Below are 15780 nucleotides of genomic sequence, written 5' to 3' on the forward strand. Positions count from 1 at the left end.
TGTCTGAACGTCCCAAGCTCTAACTGCAGCCTCTTCTGTTCATTTCTCACTCGCTCTCTCACTTTTTATATATTTAATTTTATTTATTTGTTTTTGGCTGTGTGCTGGGTCTCCATCACTGTATAGGTTTTTCTCTAGTTGCAGCGAGCAGGGACTGCTCTTGGTTGCGGTGTGCAGGCTTCTGGTTGTGGTGGCTTCTCTAGTTGTGGAGCATGGACTCTAGGTGCCTGGGCTTCAGTAGCTGCGGCACATGGGCTCAACAGTTGCGGTTCCCAGGCTCCGGAGCACAGGCTCAGCCGTTGTGGTGCACAGGTTCAGCTGCTCCAAGACATGTGGGATTTTCCCAGACCAAGGATCGAACCTACGTCTCCTGCACTGGCAGGTGAATTCCTTAACCACTGAGCCACCAGGGAAGCCCTCTTCCTCACTCTTTTCTTGCAACTCTTTAGCCTTTCTTTGCCCATTGATAACAATCATCCCAGAGTATTTATTAATGACAACTAGCATTGGGGTCGCAGAGAGTTGGACACGACTGAAGTGACTTAGCAGTAGCAGCAGCAGTGTTTCCTAAGAGCTTGTGGAGCAGGCCTTATACTACTGATGCTGTTGCTGCTAAGTCACTTCAATCGTGTCCGACTCTGTGCGACCCCATAGATGGCAGCCCAGCAGGCTCCCCTGTCCCTGGGATTCTCTAGGCAAGAACACTGGAGTGGGTTGCCATTTCCTTCTCCAACTACAAAGAGCTAAAACTTACAGCTTTACTATGTGCCAATCCCCCTTCTAAGCACTTTGCAAACAGTAGCTCATTGAATCCTCTAAATAGTCTCATGACTTTGGATTATTTTCCTCATTTTGTTTTCCTCTGGACTGCGCTGGGTCTGTGCTGTGGTGCGGGCTATTTCGAGTTGCCACGTGGCCTTCTCCTGCTGCTGCACAAGGGCTTCTCCCGGCAGTGGGCGGGCTTCTCCTGGGGAGCAGAGCCTCAAGAGCTTGTGGCTCAGTAGCAGTGGAGTTCGTGCTTCTCTAGTTGCCCCGAGAGATGTGGGATCTCAGTTTCCTGAGCAGGAATTGAATTGATGTCCCCTGCATTGGAAGGCAGATTCTTAACCACTGGACCACCAGCGAAGTCCCCTTTCCTCAGGTTAGAGATGATGAACCTAGGCACAGAGAGGTTACCTAACTTGCTGAAGATCACACAGCTGCTCAGCGGCAGTGCCAGGCATTTATGTCTATAATCGTCACTGCTGTCACAGCTGGCTGGCAGGAGTAGCGTCCCCACTTGGTAGAGGCACTAAGCACAGGGAGGTTTCCTGCCTTGTCCAAGGTCACCCTGGAAACTCTTGGAGCTGCAAAAGATCTGTCTGACTCCCCAGTGGAGTCCTGAGGCTTGAAACCCTCTGCCTTCCTAATTTTGCCTTCTCATTTGGGCTGAGACGTAGGCAGGGCTGGGATGGCGGGCCTCGTGTTCCCGATGGGGAAACTGAAGCCCAGCATGTTTGGGCAGAGAGGAGCGGGGACTTGCGTTGGGACTTTTCACCCCGAGGCTGGTGTTTTTTCTCTGCAGCCCTGACTCTTGGGCTTCAAACTCTTCCTTCCTGGCACTCAACAGAGCTGGCTTTCCCACCTCCTCACATTCCGTGAAGCGCAATCTTCCTGCCCCTGTATTCATATGTCATTTTCATAGAATGTCCAGCGATGAACGCCTTGTGGATGGCAAGGTGGCCCCTGCACCCCCTTTCTCTCAGCTCTCCCCATGTGCCTGCTGTGACCTAGAGAGTGCCCCGCTATGGGAGAAAAAAAGGAGGGACTGAGGGTGAGAAGCCTTTTTTTCTTGCTAGACTTCCCCTGCCCCACCCCAAGGTCGTGGGGGCGTGGCACCCAAGCTGCCTCACAGCTGCCTTGAGCACAGGGCAGGACGCTGGGACTCCAGTCGTGTCCAGCTCTTTGCAACCCCAAGGACTGTAGCCTGCCAGGCTCCTCTGTCTATGGGATTATCCTGGCAAGAATACTGGAATGGGTTGCCATTTCGTCCTCCAGGGGATCTTCCCGACCCACAGATCAAACACACATCCCCTGCGTCTCCTGCATTGGCAGGCAAGTTCTTTTACTCCCGAGACACTGCAGAAGAAACCATAGATGTGGCGAGGAGTAAGGCGCATGCGTACAAGGAGTGCAATGATCAGGGCTGGGATGTAGGACTTTATTCACCTCTCATCTTGCGAGAGCTGATGGGTGCTGTGCCTAGCCTCTGGGTCTTATCACTTGTGTTTTGGAGATAGCAGTGTGACCCCAGCTCCAACTTGGCCTTACCTCCCCCCTCAGTCTTCCTGCCTTCACTGAAGGCCATCTTGGTTTCACCAGGGGGTTAGTTCCAAACCTCGAAGCTGACATCATGGGGCCCAGGGATTCCCCTGGCCAGCCCAGGCTGAAAACGAGGGAATTGAGTTCCAGTCTTCATTCTGCCACTGATCTGCTCTGTAACCTTGAATAAGATTTCCCCGCCCTGATTCTGTCCTGATGTCACATCTGAGGCTTCTAACTTCTGCTTCCTGAACTCAGGATTCCCATGCAACCCCATGGAGTGCCCCACATGGTCAGAGCTGTAACAGGGCTTGGAAAATAATCAGAAAAATTGGCAGATGGTTCCTTTCTCTCTCTCTGTTTTTTAATCATCTGGGTTTTAATTTCTCTATGTAATCATCATGGCAGCATTTGAAAATTGTTATCATTCTTCAATGAGGAAACTGAGGTCCAGAGCAGGCTAGTGACTCACCTGAAGTCACCAGGAGGGTTCGCTGCACACCAGAGTCTAGAGCTCTTTCCAGCAGTTGTTACCCCTCACCACATCCCTTCCATTTCCTGCTGGCCCCAGCCCAAGCCTCAACCCTCCAGCCAAGATCTACTTGTGGAAGCTGAGGCCCAGGTGGTAGACTCAGGCCCATCCTTCAAGGATGTGGGCAGAGGCTGGCACAGCCTTCACCGGCCCTCTGGCTTTTTGCCAAGGATCTACTAAGATCTTTCCTAGGGCCAGTGCTCAGCAGCCCGGGTGCTTCCTTACCCACTCAGCACCTGGCTGAAACCTTGGCCAGACTGGGAGAAAGCTGGTTGTGAGACCTCAGGGCTTTGCTGGTCCCAAACTTTCTGTTTCATCTTAGCAGTTTACAGCTCACCAGCCATAAGCAAAACCTGGATTAGACACTTGTTGGGAGAAGACAGATTGGTTCAATGATTTATTGAGAACATGCTCTTGTTAGCTACTGAGGATGCATCAGTGCATAAAACAGGCAAAAATTCCCATCCTTGTGGAACCCATATTCTAGTGCCTGGAGACAGAACAAAAAAAAAAGAGAGAGAGAGAAAATGTTCAATATCTAAAAACACTTGATATCTAAAGTGCTATGCAGAAAAATAGTACAGGGAAGGGAATAGAGAGTTCCAGGGGCAGGGTCACCTTTTATCAGGGTAGTCAGTGAAGATCTTATTTGTGAAGGAGACATTTGTGCACAGTAGTAAGGAGGGAGTGAGCTTTGCACACATGAAGCAGAACAGCAAGTGCAAAGGTCCTGAGGCAGGATGTTCTAAGAGCCAGGAGGAGGCCAGTATGACTAGAGAGGTATGAGTGTGGATAGAGTGGGCAAGACAAAGAAATGTGAGATGTCCGCTGGAGGCAAGATTCATGGCAGGAAGGGATGAGCCATTCAGGGAAGAAAGCCCATGCTGAGGGGTCTGGGTACAGAAAAGGCTGGGGAAAGGGAACTCCAGAGAAGGCAGTGAGGGCATTCTAGGATGAGAGACCCACCTGTGCAAAGGCAAAGAAGCAATTGGAGAGCAAGACGAGGGCTGGAGGGAGATGTGAGGCTGGAGGAGTCAGCCGTAGCCAGACTGAGAAGCAGCAAAGGCCGGGAGGTTCCAGGGAACACTGAGACGGTTGGGAAGGTCAGGAGGTTGTGGTCAGAGAGTGGAAGGTGGGGTTCGAGGTTTGAAAGGTAAAGCGGCTCTGGGTGATGGCAAAGAGTCAGGAGTGGCTGTGGTCGGGGAAGGGGCAGAGTGTCCATGCCTCCAGGACAACGGCAGGACTCGGGGATGTGAGGAAGACCAGCCAGGGCCTTGTCAGCATCAGTCTCAGGATGGATGGGACCCGACAGGGAGGAGTATCAGTTGCCTGGGATGTGGGGGAACAGGTTGCCACCACTGGGGGGCGCTGCAAAGGAAACTGGTCCGGGATAGGCAGGTGCCAGCCGCTCTTCCTTTTCCTTCTCCAGTGCCCTTCTGCATGGTTCCTTGGCCAGTGCTGATACTTCCCTGGGAGTTGGTCCCTGGTGGCCCTGCGCATGGGCACAGCTGGGGAGGCAGGGTATAGGAAGGGGAAGCCCCTTTGGTTTCTGTAACACCCCCAGGGCTCAGCAGGGAAACCCCATGGGTCCTAAAAGGAAAGTGGCAGCAGTGGGCTTGGGGGAAGACCAAGAAACCCCATCTTCTCCTTGAAGATGGGAAATCCAGGGTGGGCCTGAGGGCAGGGCAGCGCTGGAAGGGAGATCTGTAACCAGCCCTGACAGCCATCTACAGAGCAGAAACACAAGAGAAATGTGGGGACCTGGCCGAGCCCTGATCCTGACCTCACAGAACCCCAACCTGGGCATGGGCTGAGCCCTGACTCTGCTCATCCACTGAGCTCTTAACTCGGCCCAAGCCTGAGCCCTGACCTGAGTCACCCAAGCGGTTGGGATGTTGGCTGCAGACTGAAGTTTGTGCCCGGTCTGGTTTGAGCTCTGAGCCCAACCTTAACTGGTTCCACACAGGGCCCCTCATCATTGATAGCTCTGACCCCAAACACAGGCAGAGCCAGGGCGTTGACCCCAGATGAAGTTTCGAGTCTGACTGTAGACCAAGTCCTGAGTGCTAATCCTAGATCTGATCCTGGCTAAAGTCTGAGCTTGGCCCTGAATGAACCTGTTCTCATCCCACCCTGACCCTGACTACAGACTGAAAGCTTGACTCTGCCCAGACTGAGACCCTACCGCCTCCCACAAAGCCCCATCCCGGCCACCCACTGAACCCTGACCTCCCTGGCACTCCCTCCCTCAGCCATCTGGTAAACCAACAGAGCATAAGGATGACTCAAAACCCCAAGTCCCCTCTAATGGGCAATCCCCTTACCTGGCCATCCATCTTTGGAAGGACAATGGACTGTGATGGCACTGGGATGATGGTGACAAAGAAGAGAAACAGGAGAGGGGCTGGAGTCTCTGGGACCTACTAGCAAGCAGAGTGGGGCGGCTCACCCAAGAGTGGGGAAGTAAGGGGATGGCTGGACTGTAGAGTGCAGCAGGGAGTCAGGAGCTGAGATTGACCGAAACCCCAGCTTCCCGCCACCCTCACTGCACCTCCCACCCTCTCTGGGAAGGGAAATTACATTTCCTCATTTTAGCAAGGGGTGGTGATGAGGGAAGACTCGGTGAACACAAAGCCGAAAGTAGAAGCAGGACGGAAAGTGAAACTGGGCGCAGCCCCCAGTATAAGACTCCCTCTGCCTGGGAGATGGCTGTCCAAGGAGGCTGGGCCCCGCCATGGGCCAGACGGCAGGCGACCTTGGCTGGCGTGAGTTTGAGGCCAGGGTTGGGGGCAGAGGGGTGGGGGTTTGGCTGAGACTGGGCAGAGGAGGGGTGAACTTGACCACTGTGGATGGGGGCCAAAGGCTGAGGGGCTACAATGTGACCAAGACTAAGGAAAGAGGCTGAGCAAGTAACACACACAGACACAGACACACACACACACACACACACACACGGATATAGGACACAGCTGGCTGTAGGATGGGAATGAGATAGGAATAACTCGGGGAGAAGGGCTGAGGCAGAGGCTGGGGCTGGGCAGAGGGTGGGGCAGGTTGGCTAGCATGAATGAGGGGACAGGAGTAGAAGGGAGGATATTTGGTGAGAGCTGGGCTGAGGATGGGAAGACCTGACTGGCATGAATGGGGAAAACTGGGCAGGCAGTTTGACCAGGATCAGGGCCAGGCAGATAAACTAAGCATTTATTTGGGATGAATGAGCCCCTGCTCAGTCAGCTTGGCTGAGAACTGGGGCTGGCTAGAGGAAGGACAGAAGGAGCAGGGGACTGGGGCCAAGGAGTCAGCAGCCTTACTGGGTCAAGGGTGTGGAGTTTGAAGCTTGGAAGGTGGCTTAAGCTCCAGTGGGTGACTGAAGGACTCAGAGGTGGAACCAGAGCTACAGGCAGAGGAGCCAATGGCAGGGTCAGGGTAGAGACCAAGGGCTGGAAGATGGGGACAGAACCCTCAAAGACCAGGTCCAAACCCCCAGGATTGGCTGCAGAGGGGAAGGAGAAGCCAAGGGAAGGGTCTGGGGGCTCCAGAGTCCAAGCAAAAAACAGGGGGTCAGCAGGAAATGGCACAGCTCAGTTCTGGGTGGGCAATATATGGAACTAGAAAGGACCTCACTCTGTCTTAAGTCTCCAGGGTGTCAGAGTGGCCCCCAAGCCATGGAGCCTGAATGCTGGAGATTAGAGACAAGACCCCCCATCTCTGGAAGTCCATGGGGGTAGCAGAAGCACCCAGAAGTTCCCCTTAGTCTTTATTGAGAGGACATTTCAAGGAGCAGAGCTCAGGGTTTGGAGATAGAGAACAGATAGGAAAGAGGCAGGGAGAGAAGAGGGAGTCAAGAATAGACTTCGACTTAGTAAGCAGTTTTGCTTTGGGTTTCGAGTAGAGTTGTGCAACTGCCTAGGGATTGCTAGATTTCCTCTCCCTGAAGAAGAAACTGCCCTCTTCCCAGAGCTCCAGCCCCACTGCCCCTCTTCCTTCTTTCCAGGAAATGCAGGGCAGGAGGCACTTGCAGAGATCCGCCCATCTGATCCTCCATTTTACAGATGGGAGCCCAAGGCATAGAGATCAGAGGTGGCTTGCCCAAGGGAAGAACCCAATTGGGAAATGGGGCTGCTGCCTCCCATTCCAGGCCCTCCTCCCTCTCCTGGGACCCCTGATTCTCCCACACTGCAGAGTGCTCTACCTGCCTTGGGGGAGGCTGGACCCATCTGTCCTTCTGACTCCCTGGGATAGAGCCTTCAGCATCACCAGCCCTCCCCTGGGGTTCTGGTTCAAGCCATCCAAGCCACCTGGCTAAGCCTGGGGAATCATTGGCAGAATAGACTGTGCCCACTGTGGTGGAGGTGGTGGCCTTCCTCTGAGGTCCCTGGAGGGAGCACTCAGGCTCTGCATTTGGGCCAATCTGGATGCCAGTCCTGGTCCACTCACCCTGTGGCAGGTCACCCTCTCTGAGCCTCACTTTCCCCATCCGCAAAATAGGGAGAATAATAGCACCCAGCCTGCCTCACACCCTTGTGCAGTTTGTGCACTGAGGAGGACACTTGGCCAAGGGAGTTAGTGGCGATCCAGATGCAGCCCAAGATTTGCTTCAAAAGTGGGCACTCTGCGCCAGGCTGCGTGTTCCTGGGGAAGGGGTATTTTCCTTTCATTGTACAGAGAGGCATGCGTGCGTGCATGCGTGCCAAGTCACTTCAGTTGTGTCCGACTCTGTGCGACGCTATGGGCTGTGGCCCATCAGGCTCCTCTGTCCGTGGGATTCTGCAGGCAGAAATACTGGAGTGGGTTGCCATGCCCTCCTCCAGGGGATCTTCCCAACCCAGGGAATGAATGCGAGTCTCTCATGTCTCCCGCATTGGCAGGTGGTTCTTACCACTTGCGCCACATGGGAAGCCCACAAGAGATGCCATATGGTGTCTCAATAGCTCATTAGTGGTTTTGAGGGGTCAGTGGGATGACACATAGTGCGTGCCTGTAGCACAGGCTCAGAAAAGGCATGGTCCCTTCCTTCCTTCGCCCAAGTTCTCCCCCAGCTTGCCCCAAGTTCTCCCCCAGCTTGCCCCTCATCTTGTCCACTCCCCTCCCCCATCTCTCCAGGGCTCAGCCTTTTGCTGCTCTTCTTGCTTCTGGCTCGTGCTGGTGTCTGGGGATTCCCGAGGCCCCCAGGGAGGCCCCCCCTGAGCCTGCAGGAGTTGCAGAGGGAGTTCAAGGTCAGCCTGCATCTCGCCAAGAAGTTGCTCTCTGCGGTTCGGGTCCAGGCTCATCACTTTGTGAGTTTCCCTAATGCAGCTGGCTCTGGGGATGGGAAGATCCCTAACCCCCTTGGGCTCCCACTTAGAGATCTTGTCCCATAGGCTGAATCTCACCTGCCAGGAGTGAACCTCGACCTCTTGCCCCTGGGAGAGCAGCTCCCCAACGTTTCCACGACCTTCCAGGCCTGGCGTGGCCTCTCTGTGAGTGGGGGACTGGCAGGGTGGGGCAGGCAAACTGGCAGTAAGGCTGGTCTGGGTCCATGGAGATAAAGCCCACTGAATTGAAGATGGGTTTGGGGATAAATTGAAGCAGAGCGTCTGGATGAGGCTGGATAAGTCTTTGAGTATAACGATGATGCTGGAATAAAGAAATGGCATTAGGAAGAAGGTAAGAATGAAGCTGAGCAAGGACAGAGGCCGGGACGGGAATAGAATGGGATTGGAGATAGAGATTAGTAGGGAGGAGGCATGCAGTCGGCATGAGGAGTGAAAATGGGGAGAGGTTAGGAAAGGGAAGAGGTCGGAGATGAGTGAAAATGAAGTGGGGGACAGAGAAGGAGTGAGGATTGCTGGTGATGCTGGGACTGGAATGGGGGTGGGTAGAGCTGGAGATGGGATGGAGACACGGTGACAGTGAGGCTGGACACATGGAATAAGATAAGAATGGGATGAGATGGGATAAGAATGGGAATAAGGATGGGAAAGAAGATGGAGACAGAATAAAAACAATGAGGAGATGGAGCTGGGATGGGATGGTAGAGAGGGAACGGAATGGGGCTGCGGGTAGAGACTGACAGGAGGATGGAGATGCGGTTACGGGTTAGAGATGAGTCTGGGCATAAGACTGAAAATGAGGTTGGCAAAGGAGATAGGATAGAGATCAGAGACTGTGGAGATAGGAATGGTGATGAGTACAAGAAAGAAGTACGGATGGAGTTGGGGTTAAGGATGAGAATAGACATGGAGGGACTTCCCTGGTGGTCCAGTGGTTATGACTCCATGCTTGCACTGCAGGGGGTGTAGGTTCACTCCCTGATTGGGGAACTAAGATCCCACATGTATGGTGTGGCCAAAAAAAAAAAAAAGCTCTACCAAGAATAGATTTGGTGATGGAATGGATGGAGACTGGAGCTGTGTTGGGGAGGGGACCCAGAGAGAGATCAGACGGGTTGCAAGTGGATCCTTGGCCTACAGGCTTTTCCTGATGCCTTCCCTCCCCTGCCACAGGACCCAGAACGACTCTGCTTCCTCTCCCTGACACTTCGTCCCTTCCATACCCTGTTGGGAGGGCTGGGGAGACAGGAGTTCTGGACCAGTTCGGAGAGGATGCAACTGCAGGCCACGAGGTTGGATCTCCGAGATTTGCAGCAGCATCTCCACTTCCAGGTAGAGTGTCCACCCGCCCTCCTCCACCCCCAGAGACCAACACACACAACTAAGGCTCACTGGCTCCTTTTTTTTTTTTTTTGGTACTTTTTTCTTTCATTTTTCATTGGCTCCCTTTTAAAACACTCCCCCTGCCCAGACATAGGGTGTCTGGAAGGAGATGCTGTGTGTGTGTGTGAGTGTGTATGTGTAGGTAAACGAGGCCCTGGCTCTGCTCCCTGAATCTTGGCCTTCTGTTGGGGTCTTGGTCTTAAATGACAGAAGCTAGGACAGCACCTAGCATCAGCAGGTCCTGCAGCCAATTAGGTTCCCTTCTCTCTCTTCCTCTGACATCACCAGATTTTTTGAACATTTCAAAGGGAAATAGGAATTTTATCCTTAATAAAATAATAGAAAAGGAAGACAGCATAAAAACTAACCAGATCACCTTTATGCCCATTTCTGATCCTAAGATGACTCTTGAGAGAGGAGCTTCCAGTTCCCTGGTGGCCTAATGAGACTCATACTAAGCCTCTCAGGACTCCAGACTTTCATTCCTGGGGACCAAGTTCAATCCCTGGTCGGGGAACATCCTTAAACCCTGAACCACAACCAAAAGAAAAAAAAGAGAGAGAAAGAGAGGAACTTCCAGAACCCCCAATCCCCAGGGTAATCCTGGGTGAGTGACAGCCTGCTCTGTGAGCACCATCTTGCCTTGTGACTTCCAATTTTCTTTTTTTTTGAACCAAAAAAAGAATCAGGCAGTTCACATGAAACCATGACATCATGGAAGATGTGAAGTAGGGGTTGTCCAGGGAAATCTTAACCTTGTGGTCTCTGATGTCACTCTATACCATGGGGCACAGAAAGAGATAAGGATTCACTTGGGGTCCCAGGCTGGCCATTCTCTGACCCCCTGGGCCTCTCCTTGCAGGTGCTGGCTGCAGGACTCGACCTTCCTGAAGAGCATGAGAATGAGGAGGAAAAAGGACTGCTCCCAGGGGCTCTGGGCACCCCCTTGCAGATATCTGCCCAGGTATCCTGGTCCCGGTTTCTCTACACTTACCGGTTGCTACACTCCTTGGAACTTGTCTTGTCTCGGACCGTGCGGGACTTGCTGCTGCTCTCCCGGGCCGGGAACTCAGTCCAGGCCTTGGGGTTCCCCACGCCCGGCTCCAGCCCTGATGGAGTGACCTCTTAGCTGAACCCATTAGGACTTGAGGACTGGAGTCTGGGCCATCAGACAGCCTCCAGCTCATTTGCCTTAGACAAGGCACGAACGACCCCATCCCAAACCCTACCCAATAACTTAAGGCCCCTCCAGTCCTTGTCAGATATTTATTTCTTAGATATTTATTTATTGTTTAGAAAAATGAAGGTTTATTTATTGTTTTGGGGGCCTGCTAGTCATCCTCAGACTAGGCCACCATGCTGTCTAATAAAGCACTCCCACCCTCTCTCTGCCTTGGTTTCTTTCCAGAGAAGGGGTGCCTGACACCGAGGGGCCCTGGCGCAGAGGCTGCAGCTTTTGGCCACCCTGGACTCCTCTCTGCTCCTCCATTTTGAGGGTTTCTGGCCCACCTTCTCCCACTCTGGTTTGTTCAGCTGGTGGTTGCCATAGTAACCAGCAGAGTTCCTGGACTCAGCTTCCATTCTGGAAGTTCCAGGCAACGGGCATGCTTTCCTTTGATTGCAAATGGAGCTCCACAGTCCCCCCTGACCCTTTCCTCCAAGCTGGCTTCAACCTCAGAGGTTTGTGTTCCTCTTCCACAGCGCCGAGGGCCTGGTCAGGGACAGGGTTGGGGAGAGCAAAGAGTGGGTGCTGTCCAAGAGGGAAGGCTGTGGGGAGAACTGTCTCTGTCTTCACTCGGTCATCCGAGCAGCTGAGATAGATTTAGGAGGCAGGCAAGGCAGGCCCTCAGAGAGAGGCAACCCCAGCAGGGCAGGAGTCCATCAGCCACACTGGAGAGGCAGACTCCTTAAGTTCACAGTTCTCACTGGCAACCGGTTCTGTCTGCTCCACGGTGACACACGCAGGCCCGGGGGTTTGAAAAGGACGTGCCCAATGCGACAGGGGGAGTCAGGCTGAGCAGGGTTCAACCCAGCCGTCCCAGCAAGCCTTGCTTGGCGCCTGGCTCCCGGGGCCTTAAATCCCAGTCACTGGGGCTTTGGCTGGCCCAGCCGGGCTCGCAGTTCCTGCATCATGCCTGGGTGTGCCAGGCCAAACCTGCAGATGGAAGATAGGCCATGGGGAGCTGGCCTTCAGGTGCCGTCAGCCTCTTCCCCAGGCCGGCCGGGTCACCCCACCCTGTGCTCACCCCTGTCCCAAGGGACTTCTCCTGGCCGGCAGTGGAGTCCCTTCAGGCCTGGGGGGCGTTGGCTCCGGTGGCTGCTCTGGCTGGATTCTCTGCTCTGGGGCTGATGGCTCCTCCTCAGGTGGAGGGCTGGGAGACCCCTCGGGTGGCTCAGGGACCGGGGTCCGTCGGAAGGAGGGCCGGGAGCGGCGCTGCGAGGAGCTGCGGGACAGGAATACTCGGCTCCTCGAGACAGAGACGTCCAGGCGGGACCCAGGGAGCAGGGCCTATAGGAAAGAGGGGACAGGGTACCACGGGGCCGGCTACAGCTTTGGGATTTTGCTCTGTCCCACCCTGGACCCTACCCGGAGCGCTCACCTCACCCCACTTGCTGTGAGCATCCTGTCCAGTGCTCCCGTCAGCCTCCCCTTGTGGTCCAGGCCCAGCCTCCGCAGGGTCCTCATTGGTCGACTGGTCCTCCTGGCCTTGGACACCCTCCAGGCCTTGGACACCCTCCAGGCCTTCTGGATCAGTCTCCGCGGCCTCTGCTTTTTGGCCTCCAGTCACCCCAGCATCCTCCACGTCAAGGGGCCTTTGTGTTTTTCCCTCCTCAGGGTGCTGGTTCCCACACTGTGCCTCACCCCTCTGCCCCTGCTCACTCGCTCGCCATGCCCCAGCCTCTCCTTCCCACAGTGCCTGCCCTCCCAGGAGGTCCTCTGCCCTCAGCGCCTGCGAGCCCGAGGGAAAGTCATCCACCCCACAGATTCCTTCTGCCCCTGCTGATTCCCCTAGTCCCACCGGCTCTCCCTCTGGCTCACTCTCCAGGGCAGCCTCAGGAGCCTCTGCTTGGCTACCTCGGCCAGGCACCTCCTCCTCGGCTGAGCCCTCCAGGCCAAACTCCTGCCCCCTTCTCTTCTCTCCCTCTGCAGCCTCCACCAGCTCCTCACCTCTGTGAGCTTCCTCTCTCCCTTCCAAATCCCAGCCTCTCCCAAAGGCATCCCCAGCCTCTCTTTCGGGCCCTTCCCCAGGCCCAAGGGCCCCTCCTTCCAAAGCTGCCTTATCCTCCGCCATCTGGACAGCCAAAGAATCTGCCTCCGGGCCCTCGCTGCTCTGGGGGCTCATAGCCTCTGCCTCCAGCCTCCAGCCTCTTCTGGAGGCTCTGTCCTCCCCGCAGGGCCCAGTGGCCTCTACCTCCTCCTCCTGGGTTTCTCTGGTGTCCAACTCTCCCAGGAACTGGCTGGTCCCTGCTTCTGCCCCAAGCCTTCTGCCCTGCTCCTGGTCCTCTGCTCCCGGGGCCTCCTCCTCCTCTGCTCCATGCCAGGCTTCCTTTGCTTTCATCCACTCCCCACCTGCCTCTGGGATCGCTGGCCGTGCCAACTCTCGGCCTCCTGCAGCCTCCACCACCGATGCCTGGCCTCTTGTAGCCTCCTCCTCCCCCTCTTCAGCATCTCCTTTTGCCTCCTGGGCATCATCTCTCTCCACATCCTTTCTTCTGTTTTCCCAGGCTTCGGCCACAGAGCTGTTAGGCTTCACATGCCCCACGTGCCTGGGACATTCCTGCTGGCTCCTCCTTGTCTCCTCTCTACCTGGGGCTAGAATGCTCCGGAGCTCTTCTTTACCCACTGGCCCTTCCTCGAGTTGCTCTGTTGTGGTCTGGGGGCCTCCCATCAGCTCAGGTTCTTGGCCTTCAGTGACCTTGTGCTCAAGGCCACCCCACTCCCCCTCCAATGCTTCATCCCCGGTCTGAGTCTCTTCCTCCCCGCTCCCCCGATTGAACTGCTGGGGCCTGGCCTCTGGGGTTGCCTCCAAGTCAACATCCCCTTTAGCCTCATTGGCTACTTTGTTCTGGGGCAGCTCAGCCTCTGCGGCCGAGCAACTCTCCTTCCTCTGCTCCTCAGCCTCATCTGTTTGTACTACCTCCTTGAGACTGGCTTGACCAGCCTTGACCTCTGAGTCTTGCCTCCCCACGGCCTCTTCCTCAGCCTGATCTGCTTGGCCCTCAAAGCCCTCCCTTACCTCCCCCACTGACCTCAGACCTTCCTCAGCCTCCCTCCCTGCTGCCTGGCCTTTGGCTTCTTCTTCCACTCTCCATGTTCCTAGGACCTGGGTCTGTTCAGGGAACAGGCTTGCTTCGGTCTCTCCATTCTCATCCACCTCCTCCTCCTGGTCTCTCTTAGAGGTCTCCTCTAGGGCCCAGACTCTTCCGGTACCCTCTGGGATCCTTTCTCCTGGAACTGCCCCATATTCTGTCTCCTCGACTCCTGGGAGGTCAGCCTCCTCCTTGCCCAAGGCTTCCCCATCCTCAGATTCTGCTCCTGGCTCCTGGGTCCCCTGTGCCCTTGTGCTTCGGCCACACCTGACCACTGCCACCCCTTCTTCCCTCCCAGCCCCTTTGGCCCCAGGGCCCTGGATCTCCGCTGTGGCTGCCTCACTTACAACCTGTTCTGACTCCTTGCCATCCCCTGCCACCTTGTGCCCATCAGCACCGGCCTTCCCCTCAGGCTCCTTGTGCCAGGCCCACTCTGACACCACCCCTCCCGCCACCACTGGCTCTGCGGCCCTGACCTCTTCCTCCTCCCATTCCCGTGTTCTCAGTGTCTCCTCTCTCTTCACTTCCTGCTCATCATGCTCCTGGCTCTCCAGAGCTTGGCTCCTCCTATCTTGACCAGCCTCAGACCCTGCCTCAGACTTCTTTCTGGCCTCCAAGGGGATACCTGAATCCTGGCATCTGATGGCTTTGGCTGCCTCCCAGTCCTCAGTGTCCTGCCTCTCAGCTTGAGACCCACAGGAGCTGCCTTCTCCCCCACCCCAGGTCTGTTCTGTAGCTGAGCTTTCCTCCCAGCATCTTCCAGTCTCTCCAGGCTGTCTCAGCCCTCCATTCTCCTTGCTTTGACTGCCTCCAAGACCCTCCAGGGCCTCCTGGGCTTCCTCTTCCACCTTCCCCAGGGGCCTTCCTGCAGCCACCTCCCTCAGTTCCTCAGCTGCACATGCCTCCTTCCTCTCTACAGTGGGGACTTCATCTCCTATAAGGTAGGAAACAAAGGTGCTGAGAGACTCCTAGGGAAAAAGAGGGAGGGAGACAAAAGGCATTAAGGGGAGGCCCAGCCCTTTCCCTGGGGGCGCTGGACCAGAGGAACTCAGGATAAGAAAGAGGGGTTCTAGGTTCTGGGGGAAGGAGGACAGGATCTGCAGAAGGAGTAGGAAAGGGCCTAGATGAGAGGTCTGTGGATGTGTTTGTGGGGGTTGGGGGATTGAAATCCAGAGAAGATTGGGCTAACAGGCTGCATGATCCTGGGGAGGGAATCTGGGTTTGAGGAGAGACTCAAAGGGAGAAAGGAAGGTGAGGCCCTAGAGAGAAGGGTGAAAGTCTCCAGCATCTCTATGCCCCTCTCACCAGTGCCCCCCTCAAGGCCTGATGCAGCCCAGGGAGATGTAGCCGGAGGAAATCCATCCTGTCTGTCTCTGTGTGTCCAGAAAACCGATAATGACTGTCCCCACCCACTGAACCAGTCTTCCCCACTACCCAAGACACTTCCTCTTCCCCTGTCTCTTCCTGACGTATCCCCACCCCAAGCCCTGCCCACAGCTGCTTCCAGCGCAGGTTGGGAAATAGGTATCTATCACATAAGGGACTTGGATGTGCATTTGGAACTAGAGGGTAAGGGAGGAAGACCAAAAGGGAAAAGTGGGAGCCGGAGATCTCAGAATTGGGGTCTGCTGAGGCAGTATGGGGCAACTGCAGCTCAAGTGACTCAGGTCTTGTATTTACACCTCGGCCATTTCCGTCTCCCCTCAAAGCCACAGCCTCTCTGTGAGAGGAAGCTGGGGTTTGTTGTTCCTGTTTTGCCTGGGGACAAAGAGTAGGAGTGAGCAGGGGGCTGGTAAGAGCTCTGGTTTCTCATTTCACGGTCATTAATGCTTCCCCAAGAGGAAGAAAGAGCTGGATTGGTGGCTCCAATGCCCATTTGCTCATCTGTAGTCATTCTTGCAAAACGAAACTTGGCTACACTTTGTATTGTGGTTATTCACG

At 55.3% G+C, this 15780-nt stretch overlaps 2 protein-coding genes across 2 annotated transcripts; one reads left to right on the top strand and one right to left on the bottom strand.

Annotated features, from left to right (window-relative positions):
• Positions 1-5567: 5567 nt before the first annotated feature.
• On the top strand, positions 5568-10657 carry IL27 (interleukin 27). Its single transcript, XM_052636075.1, has 5 exons — positions 5568-5598; positions 7937-8109; positions 8194-8292; positions 9319-9477; positions 10391-10657. Exons 1-5 carry the CDS (start codon positions 5568-5570, stop codon positions 10655-10657), a joined length of 729 nt encoding a protein of 242 aa, XP_052492035.1.
• A 194-nt stretch (positions 10658-10851) lies between these two features.
• Positions 10852-15217, bottom strand: APOBR (apolipoprotein B receptor). The gene is made up of 4 exons (XM_052635893.1): positions 15145-15217; positions 12129-14807; positions 11775-12037; positions 10852-11683 (listed from the first exon to the last, which is right to left on the bottom strand). Exons 1-4 carry the CDS (start codon positions 15199-15201, stop codon positions 11614-11616), a joined length of 3069 nt encoding a protein of 1022 aa, XP_052491853.1. The 5' UTR covers positions 15202-15217; the 3' UTR covers positions 10852-11613.
• Positions 15218-15780: the final 563 nt, after the last annotated feature.

The sequence above is a fragment of the Budorcas taxicolor genome, chromosome 2 (assembly GCF_023091745.1).
Source record: "Budorcas taxicolor isolate Tak-1 chromosome 2, Takin1.1, whole genome shotgun sequence".
Classification (NCBI taxonomy): Eukaryota; Metazoa; Chordata; class Mammalia; order Artiodactyla; family Bovidae; genus Budorcas; species Budorcas taxicolor.

Excerpts from the sequence above, each read along its gene's own strand:
- IL27 (XM_052636075.1), top strand. The coding sequence starts at position 5,568 with ATGGGCCAGACGGCAGGCGACCTTGGCTGGC. Across the intron at positions 8,110-8,193 it reads GGGTCCAGGCTCATCACTTT|GCTGAATCTCACCTGCCAGG; the intron begins GTGAGTTTCCCT and ends CTTGTCCCATAG. Across the intron at positions 9,478-10,390 it reads AGCAGCATCTCCACTTCCAG|GTGCTGGCTGCAGGACTCGA; the intron begins GTAGAGTGTCCA and ends CTCTCCTTGCAG.
- APOBR (XM_052635893.1), bottom strand. The coding sequence starts at position 15,201 with ATGGATTTCCTCCGGCTACATCTCCCTGGGCTGCATCAGGCCTTGAGG. Across the intron at positions 14,808-15,144 it reads AGGCCTTGAGGGGGGCACTG|GAGTCTCTCAGCACCTTTGT; the intron begins GTGAGAGGGGCA and ends CTTTTTCCCTAG. Across the intron at positions 12,038-12,128 it reads CTCACAGCAAGTGGGGTGAG|GCCCTGCTCCCTGGGTCCCG; the intron begins GTGAGCGCTCCG and ends TCTTTCCTATAG.